The 15,714-nt window shown below is 55.0% G+C and overlaps 3 protein-coding genes across 3 annotated transcripts; all 3 read left to right on the top strand.

The window, feature by feature from the left end:
- Positions 1–1,114: 1,114 nt before the first annotated feature.
- Positions 1,115–3,643, top strand: HMPREF1541_07061 (uncharacterized protein; the record flags this gene model as incomplete). Its single annotated transcript, XM_008721386.1, has 1 exon — positions 1,115–3,643. The coding sequence occupies one exon, from the start codon at positions 1,115–1,117 to the stop codon at positions 3,641–3,643; it is 2,529 nt and encodes an 842-aa protein (XP_008719608.1).
- Positions 3,644–5,086: 1,443 nt separating this feature from the next.
- Positions 5,087–7,317, top strand: HMPREF1541_07060 (uncharacterized protein; the record flags this gene model as incomplete). The annotated part of the gene is made up of 3 exons (XM_008721385.1): positions 5,087–5,186; positions 5,236–5,760; positions 5,807–7,317. 3 exons carry the CDS (start codon positions 5,087–5,089, stop codon positions 7,315–7,317), a joined length of 2,136 nt encoding a protein of 711 aa, XP_008719607.1.
- A 4,363-nt stretch (positions 7,318–11,680) lies between these two features.
- Positions 11,681–15,037, top strand: HMPREF1541_07059 (uncharacterized protein; the record flags this gene model as incomplete). The annotated part of the gene is made up of 1 exon (XM_008721384.1): positions 11,681–15,037. One exon carries the CDS (start codon positions 11,681–11,683, stop codon positions 15,035–15,037), a length of 3,357 nt encoding a protein of 1,118 aa, XP_008719606.1.
- Between the last annotated feature and the right edge of the window lie 677 nt (positions 15,038–15,714).

The raw sequence follows: 15,714 nt of genomic DNA, 5'->3' as shown, positions 1-15,714 counted from the left end.
TGCGGTAGAGATGTACGGAGGCACCGCATCTAACCTCTAAGCAGTGGTTCGGTTACCTAACCGACAGTCTGTTGCGGTGAAAGGAGGGCGAGGACGTAGAGACAACTTAATCTGTGACAAGAGGACGCCCAAGATTTTGACTACGCGAGATTCATGCAATCGAGACCCTTAAGTCCAGCGGATTTAACCCCACGTCTTGCATGGAGATCTCCAGCATTGTTCAACACAACAGCCACTGAGATGACCAACTGGATTGTTGCTGCCAATCGGCGCAGCTGGACACTCCGAAAACGGCAGGTCGGCGGCCGCTGCCTCTAGAGCCGAGAGTCTTAGTTGTGCCTTCTATGCATCTGCACAACTCGCTTGTATCGTAGGGGCTGTCAGTGACTCGGTGTCAGCTCCCACCTCATCCTGATTGGTTCTGTAGATACTGTCAACGAAGCTTACTCTCCTCTTATACCTGTAGATCGATATCTGTATGGTCCTAATTAATGAGCCGTACTCCAAGACACAGCTCGTGTACGCGGCGTTGGTTTGACACCAGGGACTTGTGCGGACAACGCCCACACATAACTAGAATGTCTCGGCTGGGCTTCGGTCAATGATGCCAGAGCCGATGCTGGAATGCAAACAAGAGCTACCCACCGGAGGTGCCATGCCGAGGCTAAGGGGGGCTCTGATGATTGTACAAAGTTGTGTTATGGACTTGTGTACGAGCACGAAGCTTGCCAAGTGAAGCGGAGTTGCCGCACGCAACACCGTAGCGATATCACGTCACCCCGATCTGTTGCACCATAGAATTGAATCCATGCTCTAATACATATCACCTCTCTACCTCTCCTCCACGACTGCACTGCACGACGCACGGTGTACACGATGCGGTGTCGCGTGTAATTCCGCTCAAGCTTTGCGTGTGTTCCGCTACCAAAGTCATGCCTGCCTCGCTGCTGCGACGGTGCTCGACCAGAACTCAGTGGCAGTGGCGCCCGCCCTAATACTGGTACACGACCATTCCATTCCATTCCATCATTACGACCGTCTGCCTCGAAAGCGCAGAGAGCCTTGGTGCTCGTAGTCAGCGGTCAGCGCTCCTTGTGAGCTCACTGATCCGCTGATGGCGGGCTCACTAGCCATTGCGCCTCTTCCGGATTCAGTCCGCGCTCAAATCAAGTCCTCTGTCGAGATCACCTCCCTTGCCAGTGCCGTTGAAGAGCTCCTGCGCAACGCGTTGGACGCCGATGCAGATGTCATAGAGGTTGTGGTCAACTTCAAGAGAGGGTTCTGTTCCGTGACCGATAATGGCAAGGGAATTCCGGCTGCCGAATTCGGGTCTGGTCGACAACTTGCGCGGCCTTATTGCACTTCGAAGAGTGGCAGAAGCGATACCTACGGAAAGAACGGCCAGGCCCTAGCAAGCCTCTCAGCGCTGTCAATTGTCCATATCGTCTCGCGCGAACGCGGCTCCCTGGCCCACAATATATTGCTGCACCCGTCCCGAACAACGTCCAACAGCATAGACTTGACTGACACAGCACAAGAGATGTCAAGCCACGGTACTAAGGTCATCATCCATAATCTCTTTGGCAATTTGCCAGTTCGGTTCAAAGCCCAGGCAGCCAGAAGCAGTAACCACGCCGAAACCGTGAAACAGTTCCAGGAGCTGAAGAGGCGTCTGGTCGGCTATCTACTTGCCTCACCTAAGCCCTTTACACTGAAACTGTCTGTTCAGGGGACCGATTTGATGTACAAACATAAGACCACACCCACAGGCTCTGCTCAGGGGAGTTTCTCTGCAACAAAAATGCAGAGTATCTTCAAGCAGGCTGCTCTGGTCGACGCTACGCAACAAGGGACTTGGAGACTTGCCTCTGCAAAGACCTGTGGTATCTCGATACGAGCCGCAGTCTCGACTGTTGCCAGGCCCTCAAAGCACTCTCAGTTTATCTCAGTGGGTAAGCAACCGATACCTTGTACGGGTATCGGAGCACTCTTCTATGACAGGGTCAACCGGGTCTTCGAGGAGTCTCAATTCGGTGCTGTCTACGAGACAGACGGTGTTCGTCAAGGGCACTCAGGCCGCACGATTTCGCCTAACCCTACACAGGCAAGCCGGCGTGGCAAGCTGGTCAAGGGTGTTGATCGGTGGCCTTCCTTCTACATCAGAATTGACACTGGGTCCCGTGACCTTGTGCCCAATGTCCTCTCACTCAACGAGTGCGAGGACGCCTCGAGTAACAACATCCAATATATCCTTGGTCTTTTGACTGTCCTTCTGAGTCAACTCCTTCAGAGTCTACACCTCAAGCCAAGAGATCGATCGCAGGCAAAGAGGACGGATATTCGACGGCGTCATAGTGCAGCACGGAAATTATCACGGACATCAAGCTTTGACACCTGGACCCGAACCAGATCTGCATTTCCAACGGAAGTCGAGGACCTATGCGAGGGCTTGCCGTTCCACAATGATCACGAATTGGCGCATTCGCATGCACCGTTGGACGCCGATGTACAGTTGTTGCTCGATGATATGGAACTCGATAGTGAACCTTCAACACCCAATCCCACGACGTCCGGTCAAGACGATGTGGTGGCTTGTGCCATCGATACGACAGAGCAAGACGCAGTGAGTTGGACGAATCCCAAGACAGGACGATCCGTCCTCCTCAATGGCAACGGTTTCGTTGTGCCTGCTGCGACCCCTCGGCCTCAGGGACAAGACTCGACCATTGCTAAAGTCCAGCGCTGCGGGCATACGGACTCTCGTCGCTGCACAGTCAACCAACGGTCGAGCACTAAAGAAATCGCCGAAAGACTTCGCAACTGGCCCGTCAAGACATTTGCGTCGGATGCGGAAGTCGTTGTACCATCTCTGTCTGCAATGTTTAGGACCGACCATGCCAAATCTGTTGTCCAGCAACCAACCATCGAGCAACTCTTATCAGCCAGCAACCTTGCTTGTGCCAAGGTACTCGGGCAAGTCGATGAGAAATTTATTCTGGCGCTCGTGCCTAGCACAGAATCAGAGCCCAATTTAGTCCTTATTGATCAGCATGCCGCCGATGAACGCGTCAAAGTAGAGCAGTTGTATACAGGGCTGTGCTCTGATGGTATCGTTGCCCTCAGAAAGCCTTTGATTCTTGAGACCACCGGTGATGAAGCCCGGCTGTTCGATGAAGCGCAAGCATACTTTGATTCATGGGGTCTGCGATACCAACAAAGCGAGGCCTCCAAAAACATCATTCGCGTCTCCCATCTACCGGAAGTAATAGCCCAGCGATGCCAGCAAGAGCCTAAGATCCTTATTGGTTTGTTACGAAAGGAGTTGTGGACCGAGCATCGACACGTTCCTTTGGCAGAACAACCCTCTGAGCCAGGATGGATCAGCCGGATCGCGCAGTGTCCCGCTGGCATTGTGGAGATGATCAATTCTCGAGCATGCCGAAGTGCCGTCATGTTCAACGACGTGCTGACGGTGGATCAGTGTCAAGAACTGGTTCGGCGGCTCGCGTCCTGCACCCTACCTTTCCAATGTGCCCATGGTCGACCGAGCTTGGCGGTAATTTCCAATCTTGGATTCACTGGTATTGGAAAGTGGGAGGACACGAGCGATGATTTTGGAGAGGCCTGGAAGCGTTGGACATGAAAGGCTTATGATATGATGTACTGGTACCTATGGAAATGACATGCATATCCTGTGTAACCATGGCTGTAAGCGCTGAGGCGCTGCAGCCGCGTGCAGCCGCTAGCCGCGGACATTCGGGCTCGCCTAAGCGCAGCCGTCGCACAATCGCCCGATCGTCTCAAACACGGCCCTCACATCGCTTTCGGCGAGGCGTTAGTCGAGGCCCGCTAACGCAGGCGCGGCGCCAGCCATCACGCGCTCACATCCAACCGATGCGGCAAGCAACAAGCGCTCGTCTTTGGGGCCAAGTTTGAGCAAGGATCGACTATCGGCAGAGGACGCACCCCTGTTCGTGCTGCTGGTGTGCTGCAGACAACCTGAAGCAGACACGCCTTTCTCCTCCCCCCTCGATCTGCAGGCTGGAATGTGACCAGTCTCGCCATACATTCCTCGTCGCGGCATGTGCACCGGACCGGGCACCAGACCCGCGCCAGTCGCACAAGCGCTGCAGCGCGTGCCCTATGACAAGGTAGACAGGTACACGATGCGAGCTTCTCGGGAGATGTGTAGTTAGCGCTGCCGCAGCCCCGCCTAACAAGGTCCCTAACGGTGTCCTGCTGGCCTCAAGTCATCTCACGCGTAATCAGACCACAGCCATTCAGCGGCAGGCATAGGGTCAAGCCGCGAGGGCGGCAGGCGCCTCGAGTCAAGCGCCCGTAATCCGCGCCCACCCTCGCGCTGGATGATGCTCGCGCCAGCTCCCCAATCCTCCTCCTCCTCCTTTGCCCACCCGGCACTACCGCAACTCATTTCCTTTCGAATCGAACAGCTACTCAGAACAACTCATTCTGTTTCTGTACCTGTATCTTTGCCATCTCACGCAGTCTTCGTTCCCTGCGTACTACTTCCGCTGCACTTGCTTCTCCTGCCATCTGATTCCCGGTAAGCGACGCGCTTAAGGGAAAAAGCCTATGACATCGCGCTTGTGGCTCAACGGCGCCGATCACCCGTTACCATAACCTCAGCACCATCATCGCGTTCAACTGGCCTACAGCCTATGCTCAAGTCCACGACGCTCGCGAGTCATCGCATCAATCTCTCTTGACCCCTTTGATGCTCGTCAGCACCTCCTGACGCCATTCCAGCGCTTCCTGACACTGGTTCGAGTGACGGAATTAAGCGCCCGCTGCTCTACCATTCGAACTCACGCAGGCCAGGCCGCTGGACAGCCGCCGTCATATCTGCTTCAGCCAGCTGACTGGTCCATTGTCGTCAGGAGCAAATCCTCGACGTCGCTACCATCCTCGAACCGCCCACCCTTGTCTCAGGATCATCCAAGCCAACTACGTCAACTCTCCGTCTAGTGTTACCCCCCAAGACGTCGCTCTACAACTACCCTGACTTTCTCAGGTCGTGCCGCAAATTGTAGCCTTGTTGTACCCACCAGTCCACTCGCTCAGCACTATGACAGTGGCATCGCAAGCAGGGACCGAGTCCCCTAGTGAACACTCCATTACCAGCCCAGTAACAGTCACTGGCAACAGTCCCGGTCCTTCAAGTCCAGGTACGATCCAACACGATCCACTCGAACTGGAGAAACTAACCATGCCTAGGAAGTGAGCGCTCCAGCCCCAACTCGTCTCCCACCGAGGACCTGAGGATCGATACCCAACAGTCACCCGCTCATGCGCCGCCAAACGGTACCGAGCTGTCGCAGAAGCGAAAACGGTCGGTCTCAGACGACGATGCTGGACGGTCGCCACTCCATGCGAACCATGCGATCAACGTGGCTCCCCAACATGTTGCTGATCGTGCTCTTCATATGCTGAGTGTAGATGAAAGCTCTCCTCAGTACCCACCTACAAACGGCATCCATCCCAACGGCCAGCCTTGGATACACGATGCCAAGAGGCGACACACCAACAATCTTCCCACACCCGACACCCCAAGCAACAACACAGATGAGCGGCGTTGGGCTACGACCAATGGCTCTCTTCATGCAGTATACCCACACGATCCGGTCACTCCTGCGACGGCTCAAAACAAACCACGGAAACGGAACTTTTCTAACCGCACGAAGACGGGATGCATGACGTGCCGCAGACGAAAGAAGAAATGCGACGAAGAAAAGCCAATATGTAAGTGCCGCCGACCCGACGTTGACCCTCGCTGACCATCGTGCAGGCGGAAACTGCATCAAAGCCGGCCAGGAATGTGAGGGCTACATGAACGTCAATATGCAACGTGGTGGTGCACTGGGTCTGAAAACTCCAGGCATTAAACCTGTACCACTTCAGTCAAAGTCTGGTCCGGTCGATTCACCACATCAACAGCGACTCAACGAGTCACCTCTCGCAGCGACATCGTACAGTGCACCTCAAGCTAGACCTGCCCTTATGGACGATCACGGCCATGCGCAACCCACCGCGAATGCGACCGAGTCCACCTCAGACGAGACACGTAACACGCGGCCCTCGGGCTACCCTGGTCCACCACATGGTCAAGGGCAGCCCTGGCCACAACAACAAGCTCAGCCTCCACAACCGTCATCAAATACAAAGATCGACCTCCCTCCCCTCACTGATCTGAGGAGAAATGGTGACTTGACAACCTCACCGACACAAAACATGCGCCCTCCCACCCAGCCAACGCCAGGAACATCGGCTGCCATGACGCAGCAGATTCCACATCACCATCATCCTCCCCCACCTCCACCACCACCACCCCAACAAGCACCACCACAAGCTTACCAAGGCCCGTCTCCTCAACCGTCCCCCTATTCCCAGCATAACTATCCTCCCGCTCCGCCACCACCACCACCACCACAACACGATTCTTACGCTCGCGTGCCACCACAGCAGCCACCACACTCGTCCGATTATCCGCACCACAGCCGAGGTCCCTCGTACGACATAGCGCCACCGCACCCGCCCCCACAACCCTCCTCACACTCCCACCAAATCACCCCCTCCATGTCCATCTCCACCATATCCGGCGGCGGCCCCCCTTCCAGCACGAGCGGCACCTCGTCCAAAACCTTCAACGCCGAAGACGTCGAGCGCTCCAAAATGGCGCGCCTCTCGCGCTACAACCACCTGGACGCGACGCTCGTCTGGGAACGCCGCCGCTGCGACGCCGCCGTCGAGCGGTACAACGCGGAACTCGCGCTCACAGCCTCCAAGAACGACGAGGAGATCCGCAACTCGCTGTGGAAGGTGGTCGACCCGTCGCGCGACGGGTTGTTCCAGGGCCGCGCGCAGATCAAGGAAAAGGGCGTGCTGAGCCACGGCGTCTTGGTGGAGCGCGGGTTCCGCTGCAGCTACGGCTATAATCTGAAACTCATGGATAGCGTGTACATCGACCGCGACGTGTTTGTGGACGATGCGGCCAAGGTGGAGATTGGGGCGCGCAGCTGGATTGGTGCGGGCACCACGATCCTCACCAGTGCGCCGTGCAGTGATTCGTTGGATCGGAATGGTGGGGCGACGCAGAGGGTGGCGAATCCGGTGGTCATTGAGAGTGAGGTGCAGGTTGGGGCCGGGTGTATTATTTATCCCGGGGTCAGGCTGGGGAGGGGATGTGTGGTCAAGCCCGGGTGTGTGGTGGATGTTAGTGTTGAGGGTGGGAGGTGGTTTGGCGTTGGGGATGGGGGCAGTGCTGGTGGGGGAGGGGTAGGGAGGGGTGGACGGTGGTGAGAAGCTAGGATGAAATTAGAAGGCGCGAAGAGAGGCTGTACAGTGAGCGCATCAGAGCCATTGGCAGGTGCTGAGCGAGAAGCGTTGTGTGATGCGATGCGATGTGATGGGAGATGAGCTACGACTTATGAGATCCGACTATCATGTGGGTGAGGTTCGAGAGGGCGGGAAGGCTATCGTGCAGTGTACCTTGACACTGCACAAACATGGAGAAAGATACAGGTCTGTGTGAGCAGAAGGTGAAGTGGAGGCTACTTTGACCGACCTTGAGGGCATACTTTTGCATTTCGATCGACCCGTTGATAGAAAGGAGGGCGACTGTGTAGAAACATTATTATTGTCTTTGCTACCGAGCTCTCACGTTCCGGGCCTGGCTGCGGTTGCAAGGATGATGATTCGTGAGAAGAATGCAAGAAACGGGCGGCATTATTAGAGAGCATACCGACAAAGAGTAAAGGCCTAAGGTAGACTCGTGACAGGAGCAGTGGTGCTTATGGTATGGGGTGCGGGCGGGGACCTGACTGTACCTGAGAGGCTGAGAGGTGCGGGCAGTGGAACCATCCGTGCGCCAATGGGTGCATCATGATTTGGCAGGGTCTGAGACCTGTGGTTGCCTCGTAGCACAGCGTGGTCCACAGCGTGGTTTCGTCGTCGATGAGGGTGCAGCGGAATTACTAGCAGACGAATGCCGCAAGCATGTCTATGGAAACGCTAAAACCCCGGCGATGAGTTGAGAAAGAGTAGGTCACTTGCCGTCTCAAGCCAAATGGCAGAGCTTCTGTTGGCGATACGAATGAGACCGGGATTGGAAATTCCGGTGCATATGAGTCGCGCAGCTGGTCAAGGATCTGGAGCGGGCGTTTTATTTGGACCTCGGCGTTAAAAACTTGGGGAGTGTCGTAGTGAGAGAAGTCATTGGTGTAGCGTTTCTGTTCTTTTCATGATGACGGCGCCTAAGCCGGGAGGACGAGGCTGGCTGCCTGAGATCTTGGATGGCAGGATTGCTTTCCATCTGGCGTTGGTTTGATGTTGGTTGTGTCTGCGGTATTCGCCGCATGGATATTTGGGAGAGTCGCTGCAATGTAATGGTGTCAGTAGAGGGGTCGGGAGAACTTTGACCAAGATGAAGCTCATCAGGTTCTTGATAAACGTAGATACTCTTAGACAGGCTTGTTCTTTAATTCTCTTAGGAGCATCTGGACCCACAAGCCGTCAGAGAGAGACCCTTGGTGGATGCCTTTTCGATCCACGTTTGAGGCATGTGGAGCCAGAGGAAGCATCGACTGCGCAGCTCTGTGTCGAGAACGAGTATATCACCTACTGCTTCGGTGCCGAGGGTAGCTTTCATCGATCAGATCCGGTACAAAGGGTATTTTGTGCAACCTGGAATGTCGTTGGACTTGACTGATTGGGCAAGATCGCGTCGAAGAAGCATTTTGAAACTGCCTGTGAATGGTTGGAAACGTCGGGGAACCGGAGCTGGAGTCGCATATCGTCGAAGTGCGGCAAATATCAGGAGCTAAGTCGTGGGTTACTTGTACAATTTCGGGGTTGGGTGGGCAGACAACAGTCAAGGAGAAGCCCGACACGCGTGGGGTTGACGGCCCCTTTACCCTCCTTGCAGCGTAAACATCTTCTGTGCAGGCAAAAGTGCGTTCAAAAGTGTGTATTAAGTGGGACAACATTCCAGCTCCCGTGCATTTACAGATGATATAGTGTACATGGCGTCCGGGAGCGGGCCTTGCTCAGCTCGAAGCACCAGAGCCTGATTGTACATCTTCGTTCTGGGAAAGCGTGCCCGTTCCATGCACACGGTGAACGTCATCGAGCTGCAATGCGCTCAATTCGGAGGCAATCAGGGCCGGGGTCGTAGTCAGTGTACTTGAGCAGGCACAGGCCGACGTGTTAGCATACAACGGGGAGATGGTCGTGGTAGACGCTTGAGCACGGGCAGTTTCACGTCAATCAAGCGGCTCGGCCTTGAAGTCCAAAGAACTCTGGTTTGGATCTGCGATCAAATTGCCCGGCTTTGGCACGTTTGACCCGCCCAAGTGTAGAGGACGTCAAGGCTCCAGGGGTCTGGTGGCAGGCCAATACCATAGCATAGCCTCCGCTCGTTTTCCTTGTGACAAGGCGATGAAGACATTCTCACAATTGTCGTTGTATGACCGGCCCTGCACAAAGCTCGGTGTACCGACCGAAGCCTCCGTCTGACACCGCCTAGGCTGGTAAGCGTGGATGGTGCGGCGAAATATCTGCTCGACAGGTGTCACGCATCTCCTTGCTTCCTGCTTAGATGTCGCCAACTGTAACACATCGATCTGGCATACTCGATTGACTATTGACCCTATGCCATGCATTAGCATTACATTATCAGTTGTATAGGTCCCAGCCTTGCGCAGGGGAGATAGAGCATCCAATGCCACGTTGGAGGCGATCTGAAGGACGATCTCAAAGCCCAACCCAGCGAGTATACGAGGAACATGTGGGCCGTTGATGCACAAAACTGTGCACAGGCAGGACTGAGGGGTAGTGTCAAACCCGGACGGACTCATGTCAAAAGCCTTGTTGCGTCAAGAGCCCGCCGGCGATCGGATCGATGTCCGTCCGGAGGCGCGGATGTGAGTGGCCGAAGATGATTCCCACAGCCTGAAACCTAGCAGGATCCATCATTGTTAACATTGTTACTGCGTGGGCGACAGAAGGAGGGATCGAGGATCGCACCGACGGCGGTTAGGGTGGCGTCGAGAGTGGGAACTGAAGATTGGGTTCAGCTTCTCGAATTTGGGGCCCCTGCTTTGAGCGGCTGGAAGCGCATCGACCTGCTATAAAGGACCAATGAGTGGACGCTAGCAAGAAAAAGCTGCGATTTGAAGATAATCCCCGGCGAGGGCAGGCTATCGCCCGAGATTGACAGGGCCAGGGGCACGGAAAAGCGACGATAAGTGGCATGGACGGACGCTGTCGCCAGACCTCTTTCGGTGGATGGCTTGGACGATGATTGGGTATCGGCTTCGAAATTGTGAAATGTCGTGGTGGTGGAAATTACTGGTTGGCGCGCGGTGATGAACTGGGGTGTCGGTGATACTGTGATACTGTTTCAAGCAGCGAAGATGACTCGAGTGCTGTGAGTGATGCTTAAGCACGACCATCGCCTTATCGATTCAGTCGGCGAGATTGGACGATTGGGACGCGTGACGGAGGGATGATCCCAAACCGACACCACCGTAGCTCCACGGGATGCGATGAGACAGTGCCATGTTGCTTGAATATCGATGCCGAATTAGGGACGCCCAGGGTATCGGAGCAAAGGCCTAGTGGTGGCACTAGGACAGCGCTTAATTGGGGCTAAGCTGCTCCCCGGAGCACTGCAACAAACCAGAAAGCGCTGGCCGCCCCTTGCCCCAACCCGCCGTTGTAAGCGAAAGCCGTACCCTGGTAGGGTGAAGCCGGCCATCGACTGCTCGCAGTAGCTTGACGGACCACGCCACTGTGCTTCACGGTATCCACGGCACCAGAGCACAGTGACGAGGGTGGAGTCCATCGATGAGTCGGTAACCACGAGCAAGGAGCAAACCCTGTGGGTAAGGAGGACAGCAACAGGTCGCCGCCGTCGTTCAGCTTCTAACTTGCAATAGACCAATGTACGTACTGCTGATTGAGTTCGGCCTTTCTCCGCCAACACGCCACACCTTGCTGAATTCTCGCTGACCGGCCGTTGTTGGTGGGAAAGGTACCACAGTAAAGCCTCGAAGCGGGCTCGCGGGACCACGGCTACGGCAATTCATGGGTTTTACTGCCAATACTGCTGCCGCTATTGCTGCTTCAGCCCATCCTCACCAGTCTCTCTCCTAAACACAACCAACCCACTTCACTCCTCGAAACTCCAACGACGTTTTCAGTCACCGGTCGACGTGCTCCCTTACATCCGACCACAGTCGCTCCTTCCCAGCAATATAGTATAATCCTAGCTGTCGGATCTGCGGCTCCGCATTGTGCTCCTGTCGCTCGTGGTCCTTGCGTCCCAGCTACCACTCCCACCAATCCGTGCCAGCCTCGATCCTGTCACTCGACCTCGACAATCGACAGCACCACCCCTTGCGATAGTCCTCCTTACTCGCTCAACTCTTTCGTCGCTGAGGTCATTCGTCGCTCACAGAGCCTAGTCAAGGGAGGCTGTTCCGCTCAATGGTACGCCTTGCCGCCGCAGTCCCTCATGCCGATCTAAACTCTCGATGCATTCCAACACAAAAATACACAACACTCACTGACAGTGCTGCGATTTTCAGCCCCAGACCCTTTGCTCGCCTCGCCCTTAGTCGCGACATGACAACCACTGTCGACTGATCTCAACCGTTCAACGATGCAGCAGCATCAACAACAATCCGATATCTTTGTCGCCCCGCTCCAGATTCGCAAGTTCAGTCCCGACTCACCCTCTCGTCAGAACCACATTCACATGCACAATGTCGAGCCCACCGCCGACCCTTCCGTCCCCGCCCGCGCTCGTTTCCAGAACTACCTACGAGCAGCATATCCATTCCAGCCCGCCTCATCGCCATCTCCATCCACCGTCACCTTACCTTTGAACTCGGGCGATATAATCCTCATCCACTCCGTACACACAAATGGCTGGGCTGATGGAACTCTGCTTGAGACGGGGGAGCGTGGCTGGCTGCCCACCAATTATTGCGAAGCGTATGATTACACAGCCATGCGCCCACTCCTGCGCGCCCTGACTGAATTCTGGGACATCATGAGATGCAGCTCTGATTCCAATCTAGCCATTTTTCAGAACAAGGATTATATGCGCGGTCTCGTGGCAGGGGTGCGATATTTGCTCGAAAAGTGCGACTGCTTGACCAGGGACTCGATAAATGTCCGGAGGCACGATGGCATTCGGAGGACGCGCAAAGGCCTGCTTTCGGATCTGTCCCTTCTTGTCAAAGCGGGAAAGCAGCTGCAATCCATGTCCCAGGAGAACGAGGCTCTTGTTGACGGCCTACTCGACGAGCTGCTTCTTCAGGCCTTCAAGATCGTGACGCGCGCCGTCAAGTTCTTCGACATCTGGGGTGAAGAGATTGCCTTTGCTAGAAGCCTGTCCGGCCTCAACGACATTGGACCAGAGTCGGGCAAGCTCAGCGCAACAACAACCGCCGAAGCGCGACGAGTTTCTGCCGCAGCCAGGCTGTCATATCAGGCGCCGCAATCCCCCGGGCAACCCCACACGGAGAACAAACGCGCCTCCATCACCCATCGCATGTCATATACCTCGAGACCGGATCGATCAGAGAAGCTACACCTTGCCTCCGAGCAATTGAATTCCTCCTACGACGCCTTTCTAGGCGTGCTTGCCTCGTTCTTGGGCTCGCACATGCAATCCCGCTCGTCTTCGGAGCTTCTACTCACCACCCAGCAGGCAGTCAAGTCGTGTCGCGCGCTTCTCTCAGTGGTGGAGCTTGTTATTGACCGTGCCTTGGCGCACACCGACAGCCTCACCGACTCAAAAGATTCCCTGTACGATGCCATAACGGAGCTTGTTCGGGCCGCGGAGCAAGTATTTCGACCTCTTCATTCACAAGACGACGAATTGATATATTTACCCGAAGAAGGAAGGCGCCTTGTTCACGCAGCCACCAACTGCGTTAGCGGAGCCGGCCGGTGCATTGCCCGCACGCGGGCTGTTCTCGAAGAGAAGGGTGACTTTGAGATCGAGCCCGGCCAGCTCGAACGGAGCAGTGGTTCCAGCAGCACACAGACTCCGGCACGCACATCCTATGATCACTCCACTTCTAGCCTTGGCCATAGACTTTCCGGCGCCAAAGAACCAAAGCACGATCTGCCCTGGCTCAACATCCCCGAGGAGGAAGAATTATCGCGCCATCGAGGCGAGTCGCCCTCTACTATCGCATCTAGCGTCCCACCCACGCCCGCGGATGACCACCCGACAGGCACCCTTCTACCAAGCACTTCCTCACAAACAACTTTACACTCTCCTATTCAGCTTGACAGACCAGTCTCTAATGAATACGCCATCCCAGTTGGCCATTTACGACACAAGTCCTTGGTACGAGGCATTAATCAAAGTACCAGCAGCAGTGAGAGTGCTTCCGACTCATCGCATAATACTAATGACCCGAGTGATATGTCGACAGGCTCTACTGCTGGCACCTCCTACAAAGATGGAAATTCGGCGCATTTCTCGTCTCAGGAATCCTTGGTCCACTCCTCTAATGCCGCGCCGGAAGATGAAGGCGAGGCTGTGGTCCTCGAGAAGACATATGCTCACGAACTCATGTACAACCGAGATGGTCAACTCATCGGTGGCACGCTCCACGCACTCGTGGAAAAGTTGACGGCACCCGATTCAACGCCCGATGCCCTTTTCGTGGCTACCGTCTATTTGACGTTCCGTCTATTTGCGAAACCCGAGGATTTTGTCGCCGCTCTCATTTGGCGGTTCAGGTACTCCGGTGATGCATCGATGTCAGGCCCTGTCAGGCTCCGTGTGTACAACGTGCTCAAAGGATGGTTGGAATCTCACTGGCGTCATGACTGCGATGATCATGCTTTGCCAGCTATCATCGCTTTTGCGAGAGAAGACCTTGCTCCAGTCATCCCAACGGCCAGCAGGAGACTGCTTGAGCTTGCTGAGACGGTTGGATCCACTCACACACCTGCAGTGCCTCGAGTGCAGTCTGCTATTGGCAAGACCAGCACCTCGTCGGCAGCTTACATTAACCCCTCAGTACCTCTGCCCAATCCAGTACTTTCCAAGAGCCAGTTGACGGCACTTCGCACCTGGAAGTCAGGTGGTGCCAGTGTTAGCATCCACGACTTTGACCCGCTGGAGCTCGCACGCCAGATCACGTTGAAGACGTCCCAGCTCTTCTGCTCTATTTTGCCAGAGGAGCTCTTGGCTACCGAATGGACCAAACAGTCGAGCTCGTTGGCGGTCAACGTCCGAGCCATGTCGACCCTTTCGACCGACATATCCAATCTGGTCTCGGAGTCAATTCTACAGCTCGAGGATCCTAAGAAACGAGCTCTACTCATCAAGCAGTGGACCAAAATTGCCAAGAGATGCCTCGATCTCAACAACTACGACTCAGTCTTTGCTATTGTTTGCTCTCTTGACTCTACCAACATCAAGCGCATGCGTAAGACTTGGGATCTGGTCTCGCAGAAGACCAAGACTACCATCGAGGAGCTCAAGAAGGTCACCGACCACACTCGGAACTATTCAGCTCTGCGACAAACTCTCCAGAATCAAGTGCCTCCCTGTCTTCCCTTTATTGGCATGTATCTCACGGATCTGACCTTTGTCGATCACGGCAACCCGGCCACTCGACAGCTCAACAACCAGAATACTTCTGTGCAAGTCATCAATCTAGATAAGCATATGAAGACAGCCCGGATTATCTCCGATCTACAACGCTTCCAAATTCCGTACCGCTTTCAGGAAGTGTCGGAGTTGCAGACTTGGATGCAAGACCAGCTCATCAAGGTCCGAAGCAATGGCGAGAAGAACTATCAGAACCACTATAGGAGAAGTCTGATTCTGGAGCCGAGAGAGGTCGCTGCGCCAGCCAAGCTGAGTCCAAATCCCGAGGGTAGCGGCACAAGAGAGAAGTTTGACTTGTTGGCCTGGACCCATCTGGGACGTGCCAAGTCGACCGCCTCGCCGATACCACCACCTTCGCCGGTGGAAGCCACATAGGGCGGCGTTATACAGCGCTGGAAAGAGCGCCGCAGAAGGCGGCACAGCTTTTATACTTTTGACTTTACAACGAGTACGACAGATTCATCCACGACGACGAGGACTACGACGCAAACACCATTGAGAACTGGAAGCTCGTCGAATCGCCTGAGCCTTTACTCTACCGCCGGCATGACCTGGTATTGACGGCCAGAAGAACGGCGCCTCTCATTCTGCTTCTGAATTCTTTTGAGGAGACAGCTTTACGGAGTTTACGACTTTCCTATATTCGGGCCTTTTGTTTTTACGATACCCTTCTGCCAGCGATGTTGTGGGAGGGAACAGTGCGGGTTTTCGATTGGGAGCTCAGTATGGTGTACAGCAGTTTGGATCCTCTGCTTTTTTGGAGTAGCAATTACGTCTTGGGCATACGAGCCACGATCTCGCTTGCTCATCAGGATAATGGGCTACGAAGAAAAAAAGCTAATGTATCTTTGGGGAGTGATTCCTGCGACAGCGACACAACCGGGAGTAGACACTTCTAGGGAGCTGAGAAGGCATAGATGTCAGTACCATAGGCGGGGAAAAGTATTCCGTGGCGAGGGCGTTGGAAAGGTACCTACAGTAGGATAGGATGGGGGTGTAAATACTAATCGATGGGCGGATGCAGACAGACTCCATATCGATCGTACTGCTAC

This window comes from Cyphellophora europaea, assembly GCF_000365145.1.
Source record: "Cyphellophora europaea CBS 101466 unplaced genomic scaffold supercont1.6, whole genome shotgun sequence".
Classification (NCBI taxonomy): domain Eukaryota; kingdom Fungi; phylum Ascomycota; class Eurotiomycetes; order Chaetothyriales; family Cyphellophoraceae; genus Cyphellophora; species Cyphellophora europaea.
This window is presented reverse-complemented; position numbering and strand designations above follow the sequence as displayed.